Source organism: Ambystoma mexicanum, chromosome 9 (genome assembly GCF_040938575.1).
Source record: "Ambystoma mexicanum isolate Mex_15411 chromosome 9, UKY_AmexF1_1, whole genome shotgun sequence".
NCBI classification, from domain to species: Eukaryota; Metazoa; Chordata; class Amphibia; order Caudata; family Ambystomatidae; genus Ambystoma; species Ambystoma mexicanum.
Genome location: NC_090931.1, coordinates 565906531 through 565925582, shown reverse-complemented (window position 1 = coordinate 565925582; position 19052 = coordinate 565906531). Strand labels below are relative to the sequence as shown.

Below are 19052 nucleotides of genomic sequence, written 5' to 3'. Positions count from 1 at the left end.
CCCAGAAAGACCCATGCCACTGCCCCCTAGCATGGCTCTCAGCACCCGCAATCTGAGAAAAGAGCACCTACTCCCACTGCTATGCCCTCACACACCTACAAACCTAGACACTAAGGCTCTTGTTGCTCACTACAACCGTGCTTATGAAAGCTGCGGAGAACCTCACCCCACTAAAGCCGCTGAAATCTAAGAACCCCAAGCACAGGAACACCTGTTTCACTGCCAAACTAAAATCTCTACGTGCTAAAAAAACGGGCAGCAGAAACTGCCTGGCAGAAACTCCCCTCGAGCCAAAACAAAGCACGATTCACAGAGGCAGCAGACGTTTACAAAAAATCTATCCACAAATCCAAAACCACTACCTATAGTGTGTGTATTACTGAAGCTGCTTTAAACACAGAGAGCTGTTCTTCATCTTAAGAGAGCTCGAATGCAACATCACAAAAGACGTCATTTGGTAAAATACAAGAAACCCTAACAAATAAAGCAACACAACTCCAGCATACAATTAAAGCTAAATTCGACAGCTATCTTCAAACTGGTCAGGTCATTCCCAGAACAACCTGACCCCCATTGTCCAACCTTTTGAATTCAAACCTATTTCATAGCCTGAGTTAGCTACCTTTATCGCAGGCCTTATGCCAACCTGCTGCATGGGTGATATTTGCCCAGCCACTCTGATAAAGGAATGCGCAGTCCCGCTGATCCCTCTCATCACCGACATTGTCAACTATTCATTCAAATCATGTACCATCCCGACCTGCCTTAAAGATACGTAGATCACGCCCCTCCTCAGAAAACCTGCTCTGGACCCCTCTATCCACACCAACTATGAACACATTACTACAGTGCCCTTCCGCCTGAAAATCATTGACCAAGTAGCCTACACCCAAATCCTAGCCTTCCTGGAAACTTACCACATCCTCAGCCTTTGACAGTCTGGCTTCCAACTCCACCATGGGGCTGAAACAGCACTCCTTGACTTGAAAAATTAGCTTAATGAGGACAATGATGCAGGAAAACTATCTTTCCCTCCTCCCGTGGACCTATCAGTGGCCTTCGACTTAGTCAACACCAAATCCTCTGCAGCCACCTCACTAAGGTTGCAGGCTTCTCACCCAGTGTGTCCAACTGGATTGCATCCTTCCTTGCCAACAGAACCTCCAGAGTCTTCTCTGATGAAGCACCATATCCTGTGGTGTGCCCCAAGGCTCCCGTTTCTCCCCAACCTTGTCCAACATTTTCACCAAACCGTTATTTGATCACCTTGACACCCTGGGTATCACCATCACAAACTATGCCTACGTCACCCAGATCCTGATCCCCTTTTTAGGTGACTACAGCCAGGACTCTGAGAGTGTAGACAAAATCTACAAAATAATTCAACACTGGATGGCCCAACAAGGTCTATGTCTGAGCGACAAAAAGACGGAGCTTCTCATAGTGGGAACACCATCCAGTCAAGCACATGTCGACCCAGCCTTCAGACTCTTCACTATTGATGGCCATAAAATCCCAGTCTCACCAGCTGTAAGAACCCTGGGAGTCTACCTTAATGCCTTGCTTAGCATGTTGCACCCCATATCACCTCTTCTGCAGCGTATGACACCAAATTAATACAAGCAATCAAACCGCTCCTATCATTACCGCCTCACCATCGCCCAAGCCCTTGTAGGCTCAAAGCTGGATTACTGCAATGCCTTGCTCTGCGTTTCATCTGACAAAAACATAAACAAGCTCCAGGTCACACAAAACAATACTCTCCGGGCTGCACTGGACCTACGTAAGACTGACCACATCTCCGAAGCTCGAAAATCAGTACACTGGCTCCCAGTCAGAGAAATATTACCTTCAAAATCCACTCAACTATGCATAAATGTCTATCCAATAATGTCCCACCCTGCCTACCATGGAAAACGACTCCTTATACGTCATCTATACCCCTGAGACCCGCACAGATCCACTGCCTTGTCAAAACTAGATTCAGACGCAAAAGAGCCGGTGGCTCCAGCTTCCCGACTGTGGCAGCCAACCTCTCGAACAATTTACCCCTGCACCTATGCTCTGAGCCATCTTATCTCAGGTTCCGGAAATGCCTAAAGACCCATCTTTTCAACTACTTGCTATGCAACTGTACTGAATATGGGCCTCATTACAAGTTTGGTGGTAGCCTTGCTGGTAAAACCGGCAGGCTGCCGCCAAACTTGCAAATTTTTCAGGTGCCCACGAATGGGCAATTACCGGGTCATTATGGTCCTGCCGGACACGGTAATTGACCATTTGCGGGCGCCGGAATGAAATGCTCCCCATTCCCATTTGAGCCTCAGGGGGCTCAATGGGAATGGGGAGGTCGGATGCACCGGCACCATTCAGAATGATGCCGGTGCATACGACATGCTCTGCTCGCGGGCGCTGGTACGCCCACCAAGCCAGTCCTGGCGGGCGGGAAGTCACCAGCGAGCATAACTCGTAGTTTGCCAGTCCAGTAACAATGGTACCGGCAAGCTTACCGGTACCGTTGTTACCAGACTGGCAAACTCATAATGAGGTCCTATGTCTGTAACCAGCGCCTAGAGGCCTCCGGGCTTTGTGCGCCTTATAAGTGAACACATAAATAAATAAATCCTATCATTAGCTTACGAAATTTGCTACCGTGTCACATCATTGTTTATGCCGTATTAGTACCATATGGTTAGATGTGATTCTAAAAGAAACAATAATTCATCTAAATACCATGATGACGGTAAAGATACATATCTAATTTGTTTGAGTGAGATGGATTTCTGATTGCCAAGAAATATTTGTTTCCTTCTTCTTTGAAATATTCCATTTTCTTTACAAGATCTTGCAGCACTAGCACTTCATTGGTCCTGAAATGTACATTGTTACTTGCATTATAATGTATTTATTGTGATGGTGTTCTATGATTGATATTACACTCTGCCAAAATAAAGTAATTGACTGCAATGCCATTGAGGGGTTCTGGCAAGATCATGAACTCAAGTCCAAAGGTCTCAGAAATGATACAGAAGGCATGATTGGCTGCAATCATTGATTGGTATTAAACCATTATCACATAAAGTGTTTGCCATTGAACGAGGTGAGGAGGCCAGCGTCCAGGTAACGGCATGGTGCCTGAAGCATGCAGGTAACGCGAGTGTCACCGGAACTGAGGACAAGCTGACTGCATGCTGCCTTGGGAATGTGTGTGTGCAATCCGGGGCCTGAAGAAAGCATGCTTGCCTCCTGTGTACACCTGTGCTGCCATCATTCACTCTGTCTCGTCCTCTCTCACTTTCAACTCTGTGCTTTTTCCCCCCTGTTTTGTTTCCCTTCATTTCCCTCATCGCGCGCTCTTTGGCGAGGAAAGATGCCAAACACAGACCTGAAAAAGGTAAGGGTTATAGCCCCATTACAGCACTCCCCGACAGCCAGTATTTAAGGCTCTCCCAATGTCTCTAGAAACCAGCTCCTGCATTGAATATTCAGCTCACAATCTTGACGCAGCCGAGCGTGTTTCCGGGTCAGTGCTGCGGCCTGCTCCCGCGCGCGCACCGCCATTGATTTTATGTTGCTTACATCGCAGCACGTCTTAATAAAAAAGTTGTTTCTGTTTCTCTCCATAAATTGCTCAAGGGTGTGGAAAGGAGAGTTTGGCAGCTGAGTTTTGGCTCGATTTGCCTTCGCCTTTGGGTGCGGTAGGGGTTTGACTTTGAGGGAGGCGTTTCTGGCCTTCAGCGGACCTCCCCATAGACAGTAACCGAGCAGGGAATTTTTCAAAGTCGGTTGTGGTTGGATCAATTCAGACAAGGGTTGGCAAAGGCAGGAGTTTGAGGTTTTTTAAAAGGACTTCCTTCGGTCGTGCAGGTCCCATCCCAGACCTCAGGCAGAGAGAGACCATGAAGGCGGCGTGCTTGGCCAAAGGAGCACCACCACACTAGAGGAGTGCACTGTCCCTGTGGATTCTCTGCCTCACGCGCCTCTTTGGTTCCTTTCCGTGTGCCTAGGAGCTCAAATTAAAAGAGGCGCAACAGCACCACCGAAGAACCAAAACTATGTAGCGCCACTCAGCGGCATTCAAGCATCACCTATGGGACAAAACATATGGTGATCACGAATGGGGGGTTTCTTTCGCCACCACAATCCCATCTCCCTCTGAACTCTCTGCACTCTCTTTAGTGATAGGTAGCTGACATGAAGGGTCTGTGTTGAAATGTCAGAAATCAATCTCCCAAATGAGAGTGTCAAGAACACACAGTTTTATTGTAAAGAAATGGCATTGCTCTCATGCATTGCCCTTCTCTAGTTTCCCCGCGACTCTGTTGCCCTACTCCCTCCTCTGAATACTGCCCCACGTACTCCTGTATTTCCTGTTTGAACCCTCCGATGACTCCATTGATCCCTTGACTTCTGTCTTGAGCTCAATAATACAAATAAATAAAAAAATCCAATATAGACTCTTTTAAAGGGGATATGCAAATGTAGCAGAGAACACATCGAATTTACCAGTAGGCTTCGTAAAAAAGAAACTGTGTCATCCTAAAATGTGCAGTGAAACTGATGACCATGAAATTCCTCAAGGTGTTTGCCGTCTGGTAACCAATCATTGGCCTGATCACTCAGTCCAAGGCATGGCAACGCAGCCCCAAGGCCCACACTTGATTTCTGCCAATCGGCACAAACAGCGATGGTTGCGAAGCTATTCCGCTGACCAGTCAAATGTTATCCCTCCCTGAAAAGTTGGGAGAAAAAAGTAAAGCAAAGCAGTGTGCCAAGAAGCTGTTTTCTTTCCTCCGGATTCTGTGGCCATTTCAGCTAGCCCGGTGTTCTTTCCAATCCCCGGCAATTCCAAGACCAGTGACTTTGTCAGCAGAATTCCTACAGCGAAAAGCAATGCATTGGGAAAACAGTTGGGATCTAAAAAGAGTCCCGAGGTCACCTCTAGTGCTCTTGGGTTCCTTACTCTAGTGCTCTTGGGTTCCTTACTCTAGTGCTCTTGGGTTCCTTAGTTACACTGAGACCAGAATACCAAGAACACAACATGTTGCATTGTGGTCATTAAAAGACCAACCACATGTGCATACCGCTCTGCCCGCCTAGTTACATCACTTCCAGGACTTTGTCTGATATACTTACTACCAAAATCACCTTCTATTTTTGATGCTCTTCCTCATTGCCAACATGTTCTCAAATTACAACTTCTTGCCAATTCTTCCCATCTATTTGCAAATGAGTGGTTCAACTACCACCCCTTCCCGGGAGGATCGTACAGCGGCAACGTGCTCACCTTAGAAACAAGACGACACCAAGCAACACCGGTTCGATCCCCAGGTCTGCGCTTAGAAACCTCTGGGTATTAGACGCGTTATAAATATGCAACTAAGACATATTCCGGTAACAGCGCCTTGATGCCCCCTGGCTATGTGAGCACTTTAAAAATGCAAATTAAATAAATATTAAAAACATCTGTGGGCCCCACCTCATCGTCTCCGGTGGTGTCCGGTTGCGGTTGATAGCAGTGTTCCCACCGGTTGTGCAATGAGGGTGAGAGTACAAATATAAAAGGTGTTGACCAACCACTCCTTTTTTTCAATGTGGCAGCAACAATAAATTTGCATGCGCCACCAAAACGCCTAAGCCCCACAGGCTCATAGGACATACCTTATGTCTCAATAAACACTGAGCATAAGAAAAGACAGGCGTTGAAATGGGTACCAGATGAAAGGAAAACGTCAAAAAGAAAAGGAAACAAAAAGGGCTGGGACGCTCCCTAGGACTGGAGCTAAGTGGGGATGCCAGTGTATAGGAGGAGGCAGCCAATCACATGCAAGCGAGCGCCAAACCAATTCAAGGGCAGAGAGCCGAACAATGTGGATTGGCTGCAGCCCTTATGGAAGGCGCTCCATACTCCGCCCACAGCATTCTGGGGGCCAGAGTTCAATCGACGGGTTCAGCCTTTTGCGAAATGCGGCTAGGGGGGCACGTCAAAGGTCGTTGCGCCTAAGGCGAGTCTCCTATGTTGCTACACAATCCCTACTTCGGCGGACCTGACCCTCCAGCAGGGTTGGACTGGGACAAGAAATAGGCCCGGTCACCCAAAAATATGTGGCCCACCCCTCGCCTCACGACCCTTGACCTCTGATGACATCACCAGAAGTGATGTAATTTGACCCCACCCCAAAGTGACATCCCGGGAGGCTATGAAACACGACCTTTCACCCCTAGAAAAAACAGGAAGTGGCATCAAATAGCATTGTTCCTAAGTACACTAAATTACTGTGAATCCAAGCAGACATCCAAGGCCAAATGATAATATGTTATTGTATAGCACTTACGCTTAAGCTCTTTTTATAGAACAAATATGCATACAATATCACCCAACCTTTGTTGGTACTCATTTATCGACCTAAGAAGGTTGAAAGGCTTTTATTTCTTCCAAACCGGCCCAGGCATGGCCAGAAACTGGCCCCCACTCCCCAGGGACGATATCGGCCTGGCAACGGGCCCAAAGGCCGAGGGGCCAATCCGACCCTGCCCTCCAGAAATGATGTCTCAGACATGAAGACACTTCCATTACCTTGACCACGAACTATTCCCCATTGAAGAAGAATGCTTGGAATATTAAGCTGATTCTGGCCTGTGTTGCTGTACCTGGGAGGGTATTTGGAGGCCCTGACACATCTTGTTTGCATCTGCATCTCTCTCAACAGCGATGTGGACAGAAGTGTTGCAAGATGAGACATGAAAGACAGAACACACTGTCAGGTAGCTTCACCTGGTGGTGTTGCCTTGGCGAGCCTGCAGACAAAGCAATGTGAGCTGAATATCCAAGCCTTATTCCCACAACCCTCTAGCTAGAGGTGCTTAGGCAGTCCTGTAGTTGTGTAGTGTCAGTAATACCCACGACCCTCTTGCTAGAGGTGCTTAGGCGGCCCTGTAGTTGTGTAGTGTCAGTAATACCCACGACCCTCTAGCTAGAGGTGCTTAGGCGGCCCTGTAGTTGTGTAGTGTCAGTTAATATCTCAAGCCTTATTCCCACAACCCTCTAGCTAGAGGTGCTTAGGCAGCCCTGTAGTTGTGTAGTGTCAGTAATACCCACGACCCTCTAGCTAGAGGTGCTTAGGCGGCCTGTAGTTGTGTAGTGTCAGTAAATATCTCAAGCCTTATCCCCACGACCCTCTAGCTAGAGGTGCTTAGGCAGCCCTGTAGTTGTGTAGTGTCAGTAATACCCACGACCCTCTAGCTAGAGGTGCTTAGGCGGCCCTGTAGTTGTGTAGTGTCAGTAAATATCTCAAGCCTTATCCCCACAACCCTCTAGCTAGAGGTGGTAGGCAGCCTGTAGCTGTGTAGTGTCAGTAATCCCCATGACCCTCTAGCTAGAGATGCTTAGGCAGCCCTGTAGTTGTGTAGTGACAGTAATACCCACGACCCTCTAGCTAGAGGTGCTTAGGCAGCCATGTAGTTGTGTAGTGTCAGTAAATATCTCAAGCCTTATTCCCACAACCCTCTAGCTAGAGGTGCTTAGGCGGCCTGTAGTTGTGTAGTGTCAGTAAATATCTCAAGCCTTATCCCCACAACTCTCTAGCTAGAGGTGGTAGGCAGCCTGTAGCTGTGTAGTGTCAGTAATCCCCACGACCCTCTAGCTAGAGGTGCTTAGGCGGCCTGTAGTTGTGTAGTGTCAGTAAATATCTCAAGCCTTATCCCCACGACCCTCTAGCTAGAGGTGCTTAGGCAGCCTGTAGTTGTGTAGTGTCAGTAATCCCCACGACCCTTTAGCTAGAGGTGCTTAGGCAGCCTGTAGTTGTGTAGTGTCAGTAAATATCTCAAGCCTTATCCCCACAACCCTCTAGCTAGAGGTGCTTAGGCAGCCTGTAGTTGTGTAGTGTCAGTAATCCCCACGACCCTCTAGCTAGAGGTGCTTAGGCGGCCTGTAGTTGTGTAGTGTCAGTAATCCCCACGACCCTCTAGCTAGAGGTGCTTAGGCGGCCCTGTAGTTGTGTAGTGTCAGTAATCCCACGACCCTCTAGCTAGAGGTGCTTAGGCAGCCTGTAGTTGTGTAGTGTCAGTAAATATCTCAAGCCTTATCCCCACAACTCTCTAGCTAGAGGTGGTAGGCAGCCTGTAGCTGTGTAGTGTCAGTAATCCCCACGACCCTCTAGCTAGAGGTGCTTAGGCGGCCTGTAGTTGTGTAGTGTCAGTAAATATCTCAAGCCTTATCCCCACGACCCTCTAGCTAGAGGTGCTTAGGCGGCCCTGTAGTTGTGTAGTGTCAGTAATACCCACGACCGTCTAGCTAGAGGTGCTTAGGCGGCCTGTAGTTGTGTAGTGTCAGTAAATATCTCAAGCCTTATCCCCACGACCCTCTTGCTAGAGGTGCTTAGGCGGCCCTGTAGTTGTGTAGTGTCAGTAATCCCCACGACCCTCTAGCTAGAGGTGCTTAGGCAGCCTGTAGTTGTGTAGTGTCAGTAAATATCTCAAGCCTTATCCCCACAACCCTCTAGCTAGAGGTGCTTAGGCAGCCTGTAGTTGTGTAGTGTCAGTAATACCCACGACCCTCTAGCTAGAGGTGCTTAGGCGGCCCTGTAGTTGTGTAGTGTCAGTAATACCCACGACCGTCTAGCTAGAGGTGCTTAGGCGGCCCTGTAGTTGTGTAGTGTCAGTAAATATCTCATTCCTCGTTACCACAACTGTGTCGAGTCAACATATCCCTGTAGATTTCCGTGTTGTTCAAATGCCAAAGGAGCTGACTGAAGACAGCGTGATTTATGTTCACACTACACCTACTGACAAGTCTTTCCGACTGCACGCGCTGCACACACTACCTGCATTGTACACTGGGTATATAATTTCAGACTGATGGTTGGAGGCCTCCCTACACAATGTGTTCCTAATCTGCATGTAGTGCTGTGTGATTAATATACTTTCTTATAGGTGTTTTAGGCATTGTATTATATTGTGCCTTTCATAGGTGCCTGGGTTATTGCTTTTTCCCTCTGTGTTGATTTAATTCATAGCAGAGGATTCTGGGCTAGATTCTGGCTGGGTGTCGAATCCTTAGTATTTATCTATTTATTTAATCATTCAGACGATAAATAATGACATGGTATACCGCAGAGGATTCCGCAGAACAATGGTAAAACATGGGAATATAAGCCATGGGGTAGTGATGGACGACAGCAGGTGGAACAACACAGAACTATACTGCCATATTCAAAGCCTGATGGATGGTCATTCAGCCACTCCTATTGTCTATGGTTGGTGTGTGGCTCGAGCGGGACTTGTGGTCACTCTTCCACTGCCAGAGCTTCTACCTGCCACCTTCTTGCCACGCCCAATTAGGCGGCCCATTGTTGTATCATTTCCTGCATCACTTTATAGTAACACTTGTAGTGATACAAATGAGAACAGAAATAAAGCCCTAACGCCTACTCACCCAAGACTGATTGGGTGGCGCAGTCTTCCTTCATCCCACCAAAGCTGCGCAGTCGTAACATCGCACTGCACATACTCTGTGCCCCTGGTGCTCTGCTGCCTTATCAGCTACACTGGCACAGTCCAGAGCCATACCAGTCCACCAACCTTCTAGGGCTGCTGCAAATTATCTGGCAGGAGTGATTTTAGATACCTAAGCCTATGCCCCATTTCTGAAAGCAGAGGTGCAGATACCATCCAGTGCGGCCTGTCCCCAAAGTCTTTGTTGCCTTTATCAACCAGCAAAACATCATTGTTGCTAATGCCCTTTTTGGGGAGCGGCTAAAGAAATTAGCACATGATTATCATTTTTTTTATACCAAATAATACAAATCACAAAACAAGATTTGCACATGGACCTTAAAGGACAATTCAAATCATAGACTCGAATTCACAACAAAGATCTTGAACTAATAATTTGTATAATGTTTTCATATGCAAAAAATGACTGTAGATATACTGTGTGCTCCTGACGAAGGTCCTCACCAAGGATACCGAAACATGTAGGACAGCTTTAGGTACACCCTTTAATGATCTGCAAGACTGTGGATTCTGTCTATGTAACTGTGCTTTCTGATCTACCAAATTTGGCTACGTGTGTTTTAAGTGTTTATATGTCATATATGGATCTTTCTGTTTGATATTTTTGAATGTTTCACAGGTTTTTGTATCAAATGTTTTGAGATGTCTGCTGATTTTTACATTAGGTTATGAAGTGATTGATAGTCATATGGTCTATGTCGGTTTGATATTAAAAGGCAATACAAAGCATTTTCAGCTGAGCTTGTCAATAATGGTAATGAGTACCTAGGATTATGTTTATTTGTATTTAATATGCATATAACAATTATAGTTTTACATATAAGGCTCATAAAATCACAAAGTATTTCCCAGAGAATTCTAAAATAAAGAAAAACACACATCTTCATCAATCGCAAATTAAAATATCGCTATAAAAACATCAGTACACCATTTGATAATTCTTTTAAAATCTCTAAAATCGTCACATAAAACTTCATCATATAAAAGATTAAAATCATATTGTTTCCGGCCATGAGTCTCAACCAGATTTCAGACATATTGCACTTAAATATATTGGGCCTCATTAGGACCCAGGCGGTAAGGGGTTTACGGCAGCGTTAACAGCGTCGACCCTTACCGCCTGATTACGAGGTCCCTTAGCGCCATGGAGGTTTTAACACCTGCTTTTAGCAGGTGTTAAAATCCATGGCGCTAAGGGACCATGGAGTTAATTACGCCACCGTAATTTACGGTGGCGTAATTAACGCCTTCCCCACTCCCATTATGCCCTATGGGGCAAAAATGGGAATGGGGAAGGGTAAATGGGGATTGGGGACTTACCGCCCCGCCAAGGTCGGAATGGGGCGGTAAGTCCGCCAACCACCATGGCGTAAACGTAGTTTACGCCATGGTGGTAAAGTCACGGCCCAGGCGGTAACTTACCGCCTGGGTCGTAATGAGGCCCATTGTTATTATACTTCATTAAGTATTTCCTGCGTATGTCATCAAGGCTTTCACATTCACATATTATATGATAAACTGTTTCCAACGTATTTACCCCGTATATTCTACAAAATCTAACATCTTTATGGATACCATTTTTTGCAGCTAAAATTACTAGTACGTTACAGATGTTGAATTTAAACTTTAGATACCAACGAATCATTTTGCACTCCGGGTATGCATACTGATAGCTTGGTTTAACTTCCCTGGAAGTCATTTGATTAAGGAATGGACCACTGTTTACTTTTCACCCATGGTCACTATCAACTGTTCATGGGCTATTTCACAGATTAGTTTTTTTAATTTCTGCTTAATCTGCGCAATAGAGAACGGCACCCAGCTGGCACTGTCATTTTTTGTCCACTTATCATATACCTCTCTCCATCTATTTATGGTAGCAAAATTCATTTTGGTGGTTGAACAGCCATATTGTTCCATAACCTTTACCACAAAAGTGCCATTAGTAAGTCTATTCAGTTTTACACATAGCATGGCCACCATCAATTCTATACGACTATTCACACTTATCAGTCCACATTCCAGCAATATGTATTCATTTGAAAGGTTTTTTGACATCCTCAACAATATCCTCAGCACTTTGGCTTCAAATGCTTTCAACTCTTTCTTGAATAGGCTTCCCCAAATTTCTGCACCATATAATAAACAGGATACAATTTTCGCGGAATATAGTTTGACCACAGTTTTCATAGAAAAATGTCCTTGGCTTCCGATAAATTTGCTTAGCGCCATGGTGGCTATCATACATTTACGCTTAGTTTCACACCAATGTTTTTTCCAGCTAAGTCTATTATCTATAACTACGCCCAGATATTTATGTTCATTCACAACTTCAAGCTGTCTCATTTGTATCATCCATTTTGTTGTTTGGTTTCTAATCAGATGTTTGGAGTCGAACTTCATTACTTTAGTTTTCTCAATGTTAACAACCAAATCATTCACTTTTGCAAACTTTACCAATTCATCTAATTTTACTTGGAGACCCTTGGGTGTATAGTCAATCAAAACAAGGTCATCGGCGTAACCAAGCCAACCAAGTTTACCTAGGATTATGGCAGGTCTCTTCAGTCCATTAGTGTCGTTGATAAGTGAGTGATACCCGAGCACCACAAGGACAATATTTGTGTGTCCATTTCCGAGTTAACTTGTGAAAACAAGATGGCTGCCATAAACAAACCAGAGGGTGCTCAAGATAGTCACCTTTCTATGCTGATGGTGGTCACGCAGCTTATGTGAAGGGGTGGGGCCAGCTAGAGATGGAGGGGACACAGGGCCGCCTATGAAAAGGGTCTGCAACCTTTGGATCTCTAGATGTCTTGGACTACAACTCCCAATGGCACTATCAAGTATAGTCAGTGGTGAGGGATCAAGGCAGACGTAGTCAAAAACGTCTGGAGAGCCACAGATTTCAGACTTTTTTTTAAAAGGGAAAATGGAGTGGAAGGTGGAGGAGATTGGGCGAGGCACCTGACTGCACATGGGGAGCATGGGTGTATAATCCCCACCTTCCAAGAGCTCTAATTATCTGCTCCAGGTGCTAAAGTGCCCTGGTGGGAAAAACGAGTGTAATTTCGCTTAACCTCAGAGATTAAAAGCCTTACAGGATTTGCTTTATGCAAAGAAACCCAGTTTAGTCCTTCAGGTTGTGCTGCTTTCCTTGAAATTGATATCTGAAAAGAAAAAAAAAATCACTCTTAGTTTTTTTTCTTCTTGGTAAAGAATGTCAAAGATACGTCTGGAGGCAAAAGACATAACACATACGCAACCTGTGACACTTAACAGCGTGCATCGCTGCTTTCCCGTAGCTTCTCTTCACAGTTTTAGGAGCAACAGCGCCATCCTACATTAATATTCACTGCAATAAATAAACGCAATTACCAGGCACCCGATAATTAAGACCCTTCGGGGCACCAGCGGTATAATTGCAGCAGAACACAAGTCCTCCTTTGCTGAGGGAACAACTTTCAGAACTTTCTCCCGGCTCGCCCATATGACTTGCACTGTTGGCAAATGACCTAAGGTTGCTTAGGACTTGCAAAGGCTCAGCGCAGGACGCTTTGCGCCGAGAATTGTCCTGATTGTGAATAGTGGCCCAGGTGCAAAGCCAGAGGTGGGCAGAATTTGGGACAGGTTCGGGCGCAGCATTTTTTAGAGAGATAGGCTCAGATTCTCAAAACGTGGTTATAGATGCGCTCTTTCAGATGCCGCCCACCCTTTCTGCAACTAAGGGGGTGTTTTGGGGCATTTCAAAGCACATTCCCAATTCGTAAACGGGACATGCTTTAAAAGGCCCAGAAACAATGGGCTTTCCCCGACGCCTTTTAAAACAGGCGCATGGAAGTGGCATATCCTGGCAGCGTCATTTCTAGTCCTGTCATTATTTTGTGACAGCCGCAGTCTGAACCATGGCAGTCACACTAGCATGTCCGTCCAACAAACGGGGGTGGAAATGTTTTCACCCAGACGGGCCTTTTAACAGCTCCTCTCTGTTAAATACGCTCCTGTCATATGTTAGTAATGGGCGCAAGGGGGCGGGACCGCGCATCTTTGCGCCATTGTCCGGCCCCTCCGGAAACGCTCAGCCCACCTTTGTGAGTAAGGTAACCTGAGCCTTTCTCGTAGAAGCGCAAATGAAGCGAGCGCATTGTCTCATTTGCGCTATTATTGGACAATCTGTCCCATCATGTTATTGTTTCTTACGTTTCTCTTTTGAATTGGTGCTAAAAATGATTGCCGGATCATTTGCCGGGAAACCTTTTTTTTCACCTGCTGATGATGGAATCCTGCAAGGCTGGCACGGGCTTCCCATCAAGGCTGCACATCATGATGGCAGGACAGGATTCCGGGGTGCAAAAACTGGGCCCAGTTAACTTGGTAGACTGTAGATTGGGGGATAGAAATATGACTGACTGCGTAAGTTTTGGTCAACCACAATGTACCAATCTCGAGAAGGTACATGGCTCTCTTTTCTCTTGATAGATACTTTTTAAATGCATTATTTTCCTAAAGTTATGCAAATACGGTTGTTTATATCATTATACATTTGTATTAATGAGGTTGAAAATCCCTGTAATTTAGTGAGGGCAAGAGGTCGAAATTAGGATAGGTAAACCAGGGGCAAAAAGCAGCTCCTGGGGATCGGGCATCACCCTTTAGGCAGGAGCTACGTCTGGGGACCAGGATCCAGTGCAAAGTGTGTGAGATGCATGCTAACCTTTTGTCCATTACATTCTATCCAATATGCTTTAAATGTGCCTTAGGTGTGTCTTTTATTCTCTTTCGCAGCCATTCCCAAACCTACACACAGTTAATATCACATGTCTGTATGGAACCACTTGTCTGGGGAGTCGCAAGTCGCTCTGGGTAGTTCTTGGTGTCAAGATAACCAGGCTCCCTTTGCCTATCACCAGAGCTAAATAGCTCCCAGCTCCTGGCACATTTGAACCCTCTGAGGGTATTTATGGAGCAAAACTGGCCCATTAAACTATATATGAGTAGAAGACTTTTTCTATATCACACACTGAAACGAAGCACGGCTAGACGATCGCAGTTAAGAGAAATAAGGTGCATTGAGGTGAAGGCATTTACCCAGCATCATATAATGTGCTGAGTGAGAAACCAGGACTGGAGTCCTGGTTCCAACGTTTACAATCTAGGAAGTAGACCACATCATCTCAGTCCCTTCTCAAAGGGGTTGATAGCACAATGTACAATGCACATATAAAACATTCTTGTAAAATATTCTGTGGATTAGGAATGCTACATAGTACAATGTCAAATGCAGGCAATCGGAAACATGCTCTTTGCTAAAATCAATGGTCTTCCCTGATATACTGCAAAGAATGATTTGGGAAGTTCAGATAGAGTCCAACTCCAGGCTTTAAGGGCTGGATCCAATACCGGATTTTCAGGAGATCCCTCATTAATATTCATGAGATACATTTTCATACAATGGGCCTCATTACAACCTATGCGGTACGGTCTGGACGGTTGATGCTTGTCAATGCACTCCTCCTAGCTTCTTCACTGGGCTTGTGCTGTCCTTTAAGGCAGACGGGCCAAAGCTGAGGAGAGTGTTGCAAATTACACCCTTGTCCTTGGTTTGGTTCAGAGACTCTCTGGCACTTTCCACCTAGGAAGCTTGCTCGCAGAGCCTAGCAGGGCATGCTGTGCGCTGGCTGGATAACGGTTCTGCAGCAGCTGGAGGGTCCTCTGGATTCAGTATCTCCCTCTGTTCCCTTGGGAGATGTTTAGGAGATGGATCTTGCTTCCCTCTTTGTAAATCCTGGCCTTCCTTCACTGGTGGAACCTGTAAGGCAGATTGTACCTTCAGCCAGGGTTCAAATGAGTTCTTATTGTTACTCCTTGCACAACCCTCTTTTAAAGCCAAATGGGCCACAGTGATTGGTGTAGGCTAGGCCTACCTTAATTAACCAATTCTGGTTCCCGACCAACAATCTCCTCTATGCATGTGCTCATAACCAGAGTGCTTTGCAACAGAAAAGGTAAAGGGGTGAACACGTATAATACTAAGTCCCACCCATCTTCCCTTCTGTTGTGGATCAACGGGTCTCTCTGGTTAATTGAGCTGTCTGTGGCTCCTGATTGAAGCTGTGACTAGAACAGACTTTCTGACTCCATCAATCCACATACTCATACCTTCTGAATTAGGTCCCCATGCGGCGAGGAAACTGTCAATACATAGTCCCAGGCATGACAGGTCACTGCCCTTGATACTGAGAGGCAGGAGCTGGCTTCAAGTTCGCACAATGCATATCAAAGGTTGTTGGGGTTTTTGTGTCTTTTATAAACCACTGCAGCGAGGACCCATATGAGCCTGTTTCAAGTATACTCTATTAGTCTGTTAATTATGTTAATTGCTGTCACCATCTGCAGAGCATAAACAAACAGACAGGGTGGATCCATGGAGCCTTTGATAGTTAACTGGGCTGACCATTGTAGGAGGAAGTTTTTGGCCCTCCCCCTTCTGAGATGCATCATGTACTCCACCTTTCAGATCCCAACTAAATATGACAGGTGGGACAGAGCCCGTACACTGTGTCCACCCAGAGTACACAGGTCCATGTGTATGTTGTGCTATGAGCATAGGAAAATGTGTGCAGATTAGCCCCACACATATTCTGGAGGTTGATCTACCATCATTTAATTTCATAAACATTTTCTAAAATAGCGAGGCGAGTGCATACCCACCGTACAGATGGTCACATTCCTCACAGCAGCCTATCTGAACTGGGTAATTCTGCTGGTGCTTTAGGCACTTTCAGCTATCTTCCTTCCTAAAATGACATCTGTGAGGCTTGTGCTGATGCTGCTGGGGCCTGTTCGATCTTGGGGGCCAGTCCTAATGTCGTGTTGCCTGTCTGGATTGAGTATTTCTAGCAATGTTATTATTATTATTATTATTATTATTATTATTATTATTATTATTATTATTATTGTATTTATTGAGCACAGACCTATTTTCGAGAATCAACAGAGCGCTTTACAGAGGTAACAATGCAACAGATATACAGAGGGGGGTTGCATACAGAGAAGCAGGGAGGAGGGGTGCAGTTGTAGAGGGTGGCAGGGAGGAGAGGGGCATTAGGCCTCTAGCAAGGCAGGTGGCGCTGGGTGCGACGTGACGGACTAGGTGTTGAGGAGGAGAGACTCCATGAAGAGGTGGGTCTTGAGTTCTTTTCTGAATTGTGGTAGCGAATAGCCTTCTTAACTCAATGAAAAACCATACTTCCCGCCAAGCCTTCCCAGGGTGCTCTTTACTGTTTCGGCATACTTTCGTATCAGGATCTTCCCAGACTCTCACCCCAGTTGCGCCTACCCGCAACCTTTCTTTGCACTCCATTTTATTTGGCTCATGTATGAGCACTACAGGTCCCAAAGAGCATTGCGCACAAGAAGACTCAGCTAGTGGGCGATTGCAAGTGTGCATGGCACGGCAGGAGCACAGAAGCTGCTTTCAAAGCCTGGTGTGCCATGTGTTCCTGCAACAAACCAAGGCAAGTGTGTTCTCACACTATTCACAATACCCTCAGTCAATGAGATAAGTGTGCAAGTTCTTACCTTGAGGGCAGTCACCAAAGTGTCAACTAGGAGTGGGCTGGTCGATGTATGTTTTCTTCATCACACTAACGAAGCCCAGATCGGTGGACAAGCACCTGCATGAGACGCCACTGGCTCATTAGCATGCAATGGGTGCACCACCAACATTTTATTTGATTGTTTTAACTGCATTGCTTAAAGCGCGGGCCGAGCTCGCGAGCAGTGGAGCGCTGTGCAGGGTGTGGGCTGGTATCTTTTACGGCAGCGCAGTACTGTGAGTTGCAGTCTGTGCGTCCATTGGGATAAGTCCTTGGTCAGAACTTTTGTTTGCATTCTTCTGCAGTCCCTCCAGTTTCATGGTGCAGTGTACACATAGCGAGGAAATGGGTGAACTTACTGCAGCAAGAGAGTTGCACTGTCCGCTAAGAACCCAACAACCGGTAGCAGGATCCACACCAGATAAACACCATGATCAGCACAGTGATCTATCTTTCCTAAGGCTCTCACTCTCACCCCTATACCTATTCTGTAATGAGCTGTTGACTGAAGGTCAGCGACTGTTCTTACTGACACACATGGCAAAGAAAATTGATGGACTATCCATAATTGATGTGTATGTCGACGCCTGCACAAGAGTTGAGCAGTAGTTTGATAAGAGTGGGCTGAAATGACTTCCCTACTCCAGATTGTAGTTTTCACATGAACACGTTTGGGATTTCATCACTGGCCATCAAAAATTGGGGAGCACATTTGTGCTTGTCACTATTGCAGATCAGTTGATATTGAGCCAGCTAATGTTGAAATGCAGGGATAAAAAAGTGCAATCCGCGTTGCAGCTAAGCAGGGAATCACTGGATCAAAAAGTGATCACCAGTGCTTGGAGTTCTGAGCAGCCTATTTGTTGCTTGAAAGAGGTGAGGGGCACGAAATTCAAAGACAATATGTGCATGGTGGGGAAGCCATCTAAGCCAGCTGAGAAACCCAAGGAAGGGGCAGAATCCATGCAGCACACAAGCAGGGATGTCATTTCACCAAAATGCCAGGAAGTGACATCACACGACCCTTGGCCTCTGATGACATCAGAGGAAGCGATGTCATTTGGCTCCACCCCAAAGTGACATCACAGGAAGCAATGGAACAGGACCTTTCACCCCTTGACAACACGGGAAGTGGCATCACATAGCATTGTTCCTAAAGTACACTCCGAAAAAGATGGTTACGATATCACTGTAATGTTATGTACATTTCATACAAGAATGGGTCACCATATGTATCGTTATTATCAGTGTGTATAGGCCCATGTTACCAAATTACTGTGAATGCAAGCAGGTGTCCAAGGCCAAATGATAATGATGTGTTATTATATAGCACTTAAACGCTTTACATATAACAAATATACATACAATATCACCCAACATGTGTTGGTACTCATTTATCAACCTCAGAAGGACATAAGGCTGAGTTGACCTTGCAGGGATTCGAACCTGCAACCTGCAGATCACACACACATTGCAGCAGCAAGCGCTCAACCCACTTAGCTATTTTACCGGCTATAGTAAAAGGGGCAATTACATGTCTGAATGTTCTCATAGTCAGAAAGCAAACTACACTCTGTAGTGGATACCATTAAACTGGTAACTGAGATTTAACAGCAGGCCAGTTCACCTACAGGTCTGGTGCAAAGTTGGCCACATGTCAAGCCTGAGTGTATTTACTTTTCAGACTTCAGAGGTTCGCAAAATACATACCATTGGGAGGGTTCATAACTGTGTATTAAAGAATTTAGAGTAGCGCAGGGAAAGCAGTGCACTCACGCGGCATCCCGTACACTGGGAACTCGTTACCTCATGCCTGCAAACAAACATCCTGAACAGCATGCCAGGGACATAGGAAAGAAAAGATAGACACATTACAACAAAGCATTAATTGTGGCCCAATTAAACAAGGGCCACTTTATGTGCTATGGGCAAACATTTCTA

The 19052-nt window shown here is 45.8% G+C and overlaps 1 protein-coding gene across 3 annotated transcripts in view; it reads left to right on the top strand.

Annotated features, from left to right (window-relative positions):
• The window catches only part of DOC2B (double C2 domain beta), a 2325944-nt gene that overhangs the window by 686692 nt on the left and 1620200 nt on the right, over window positions 1-19052 (top strand). For 2 of the 3 annotated variants that reach the window (XR_011274629.1, XM_069615162.1), the window contains exon 3: window positions 3371-3394. The exons of the other annotated variant lie outside the window; for it this stretch is intronic. Coding sequence is in view for 1 of the 2 variants with exons in the window: in XM_069615162.1 (XP_069471263.1) it covers window positions 3371-3394 (24 nt within the window). In the remaining variant the exon portion in view is untranslated. The remainder of the gene's footprint in view (window positions 1-3370; window positions 3395-19052) is intronic. 3 annotated transcript variants of the gene reach the window in all.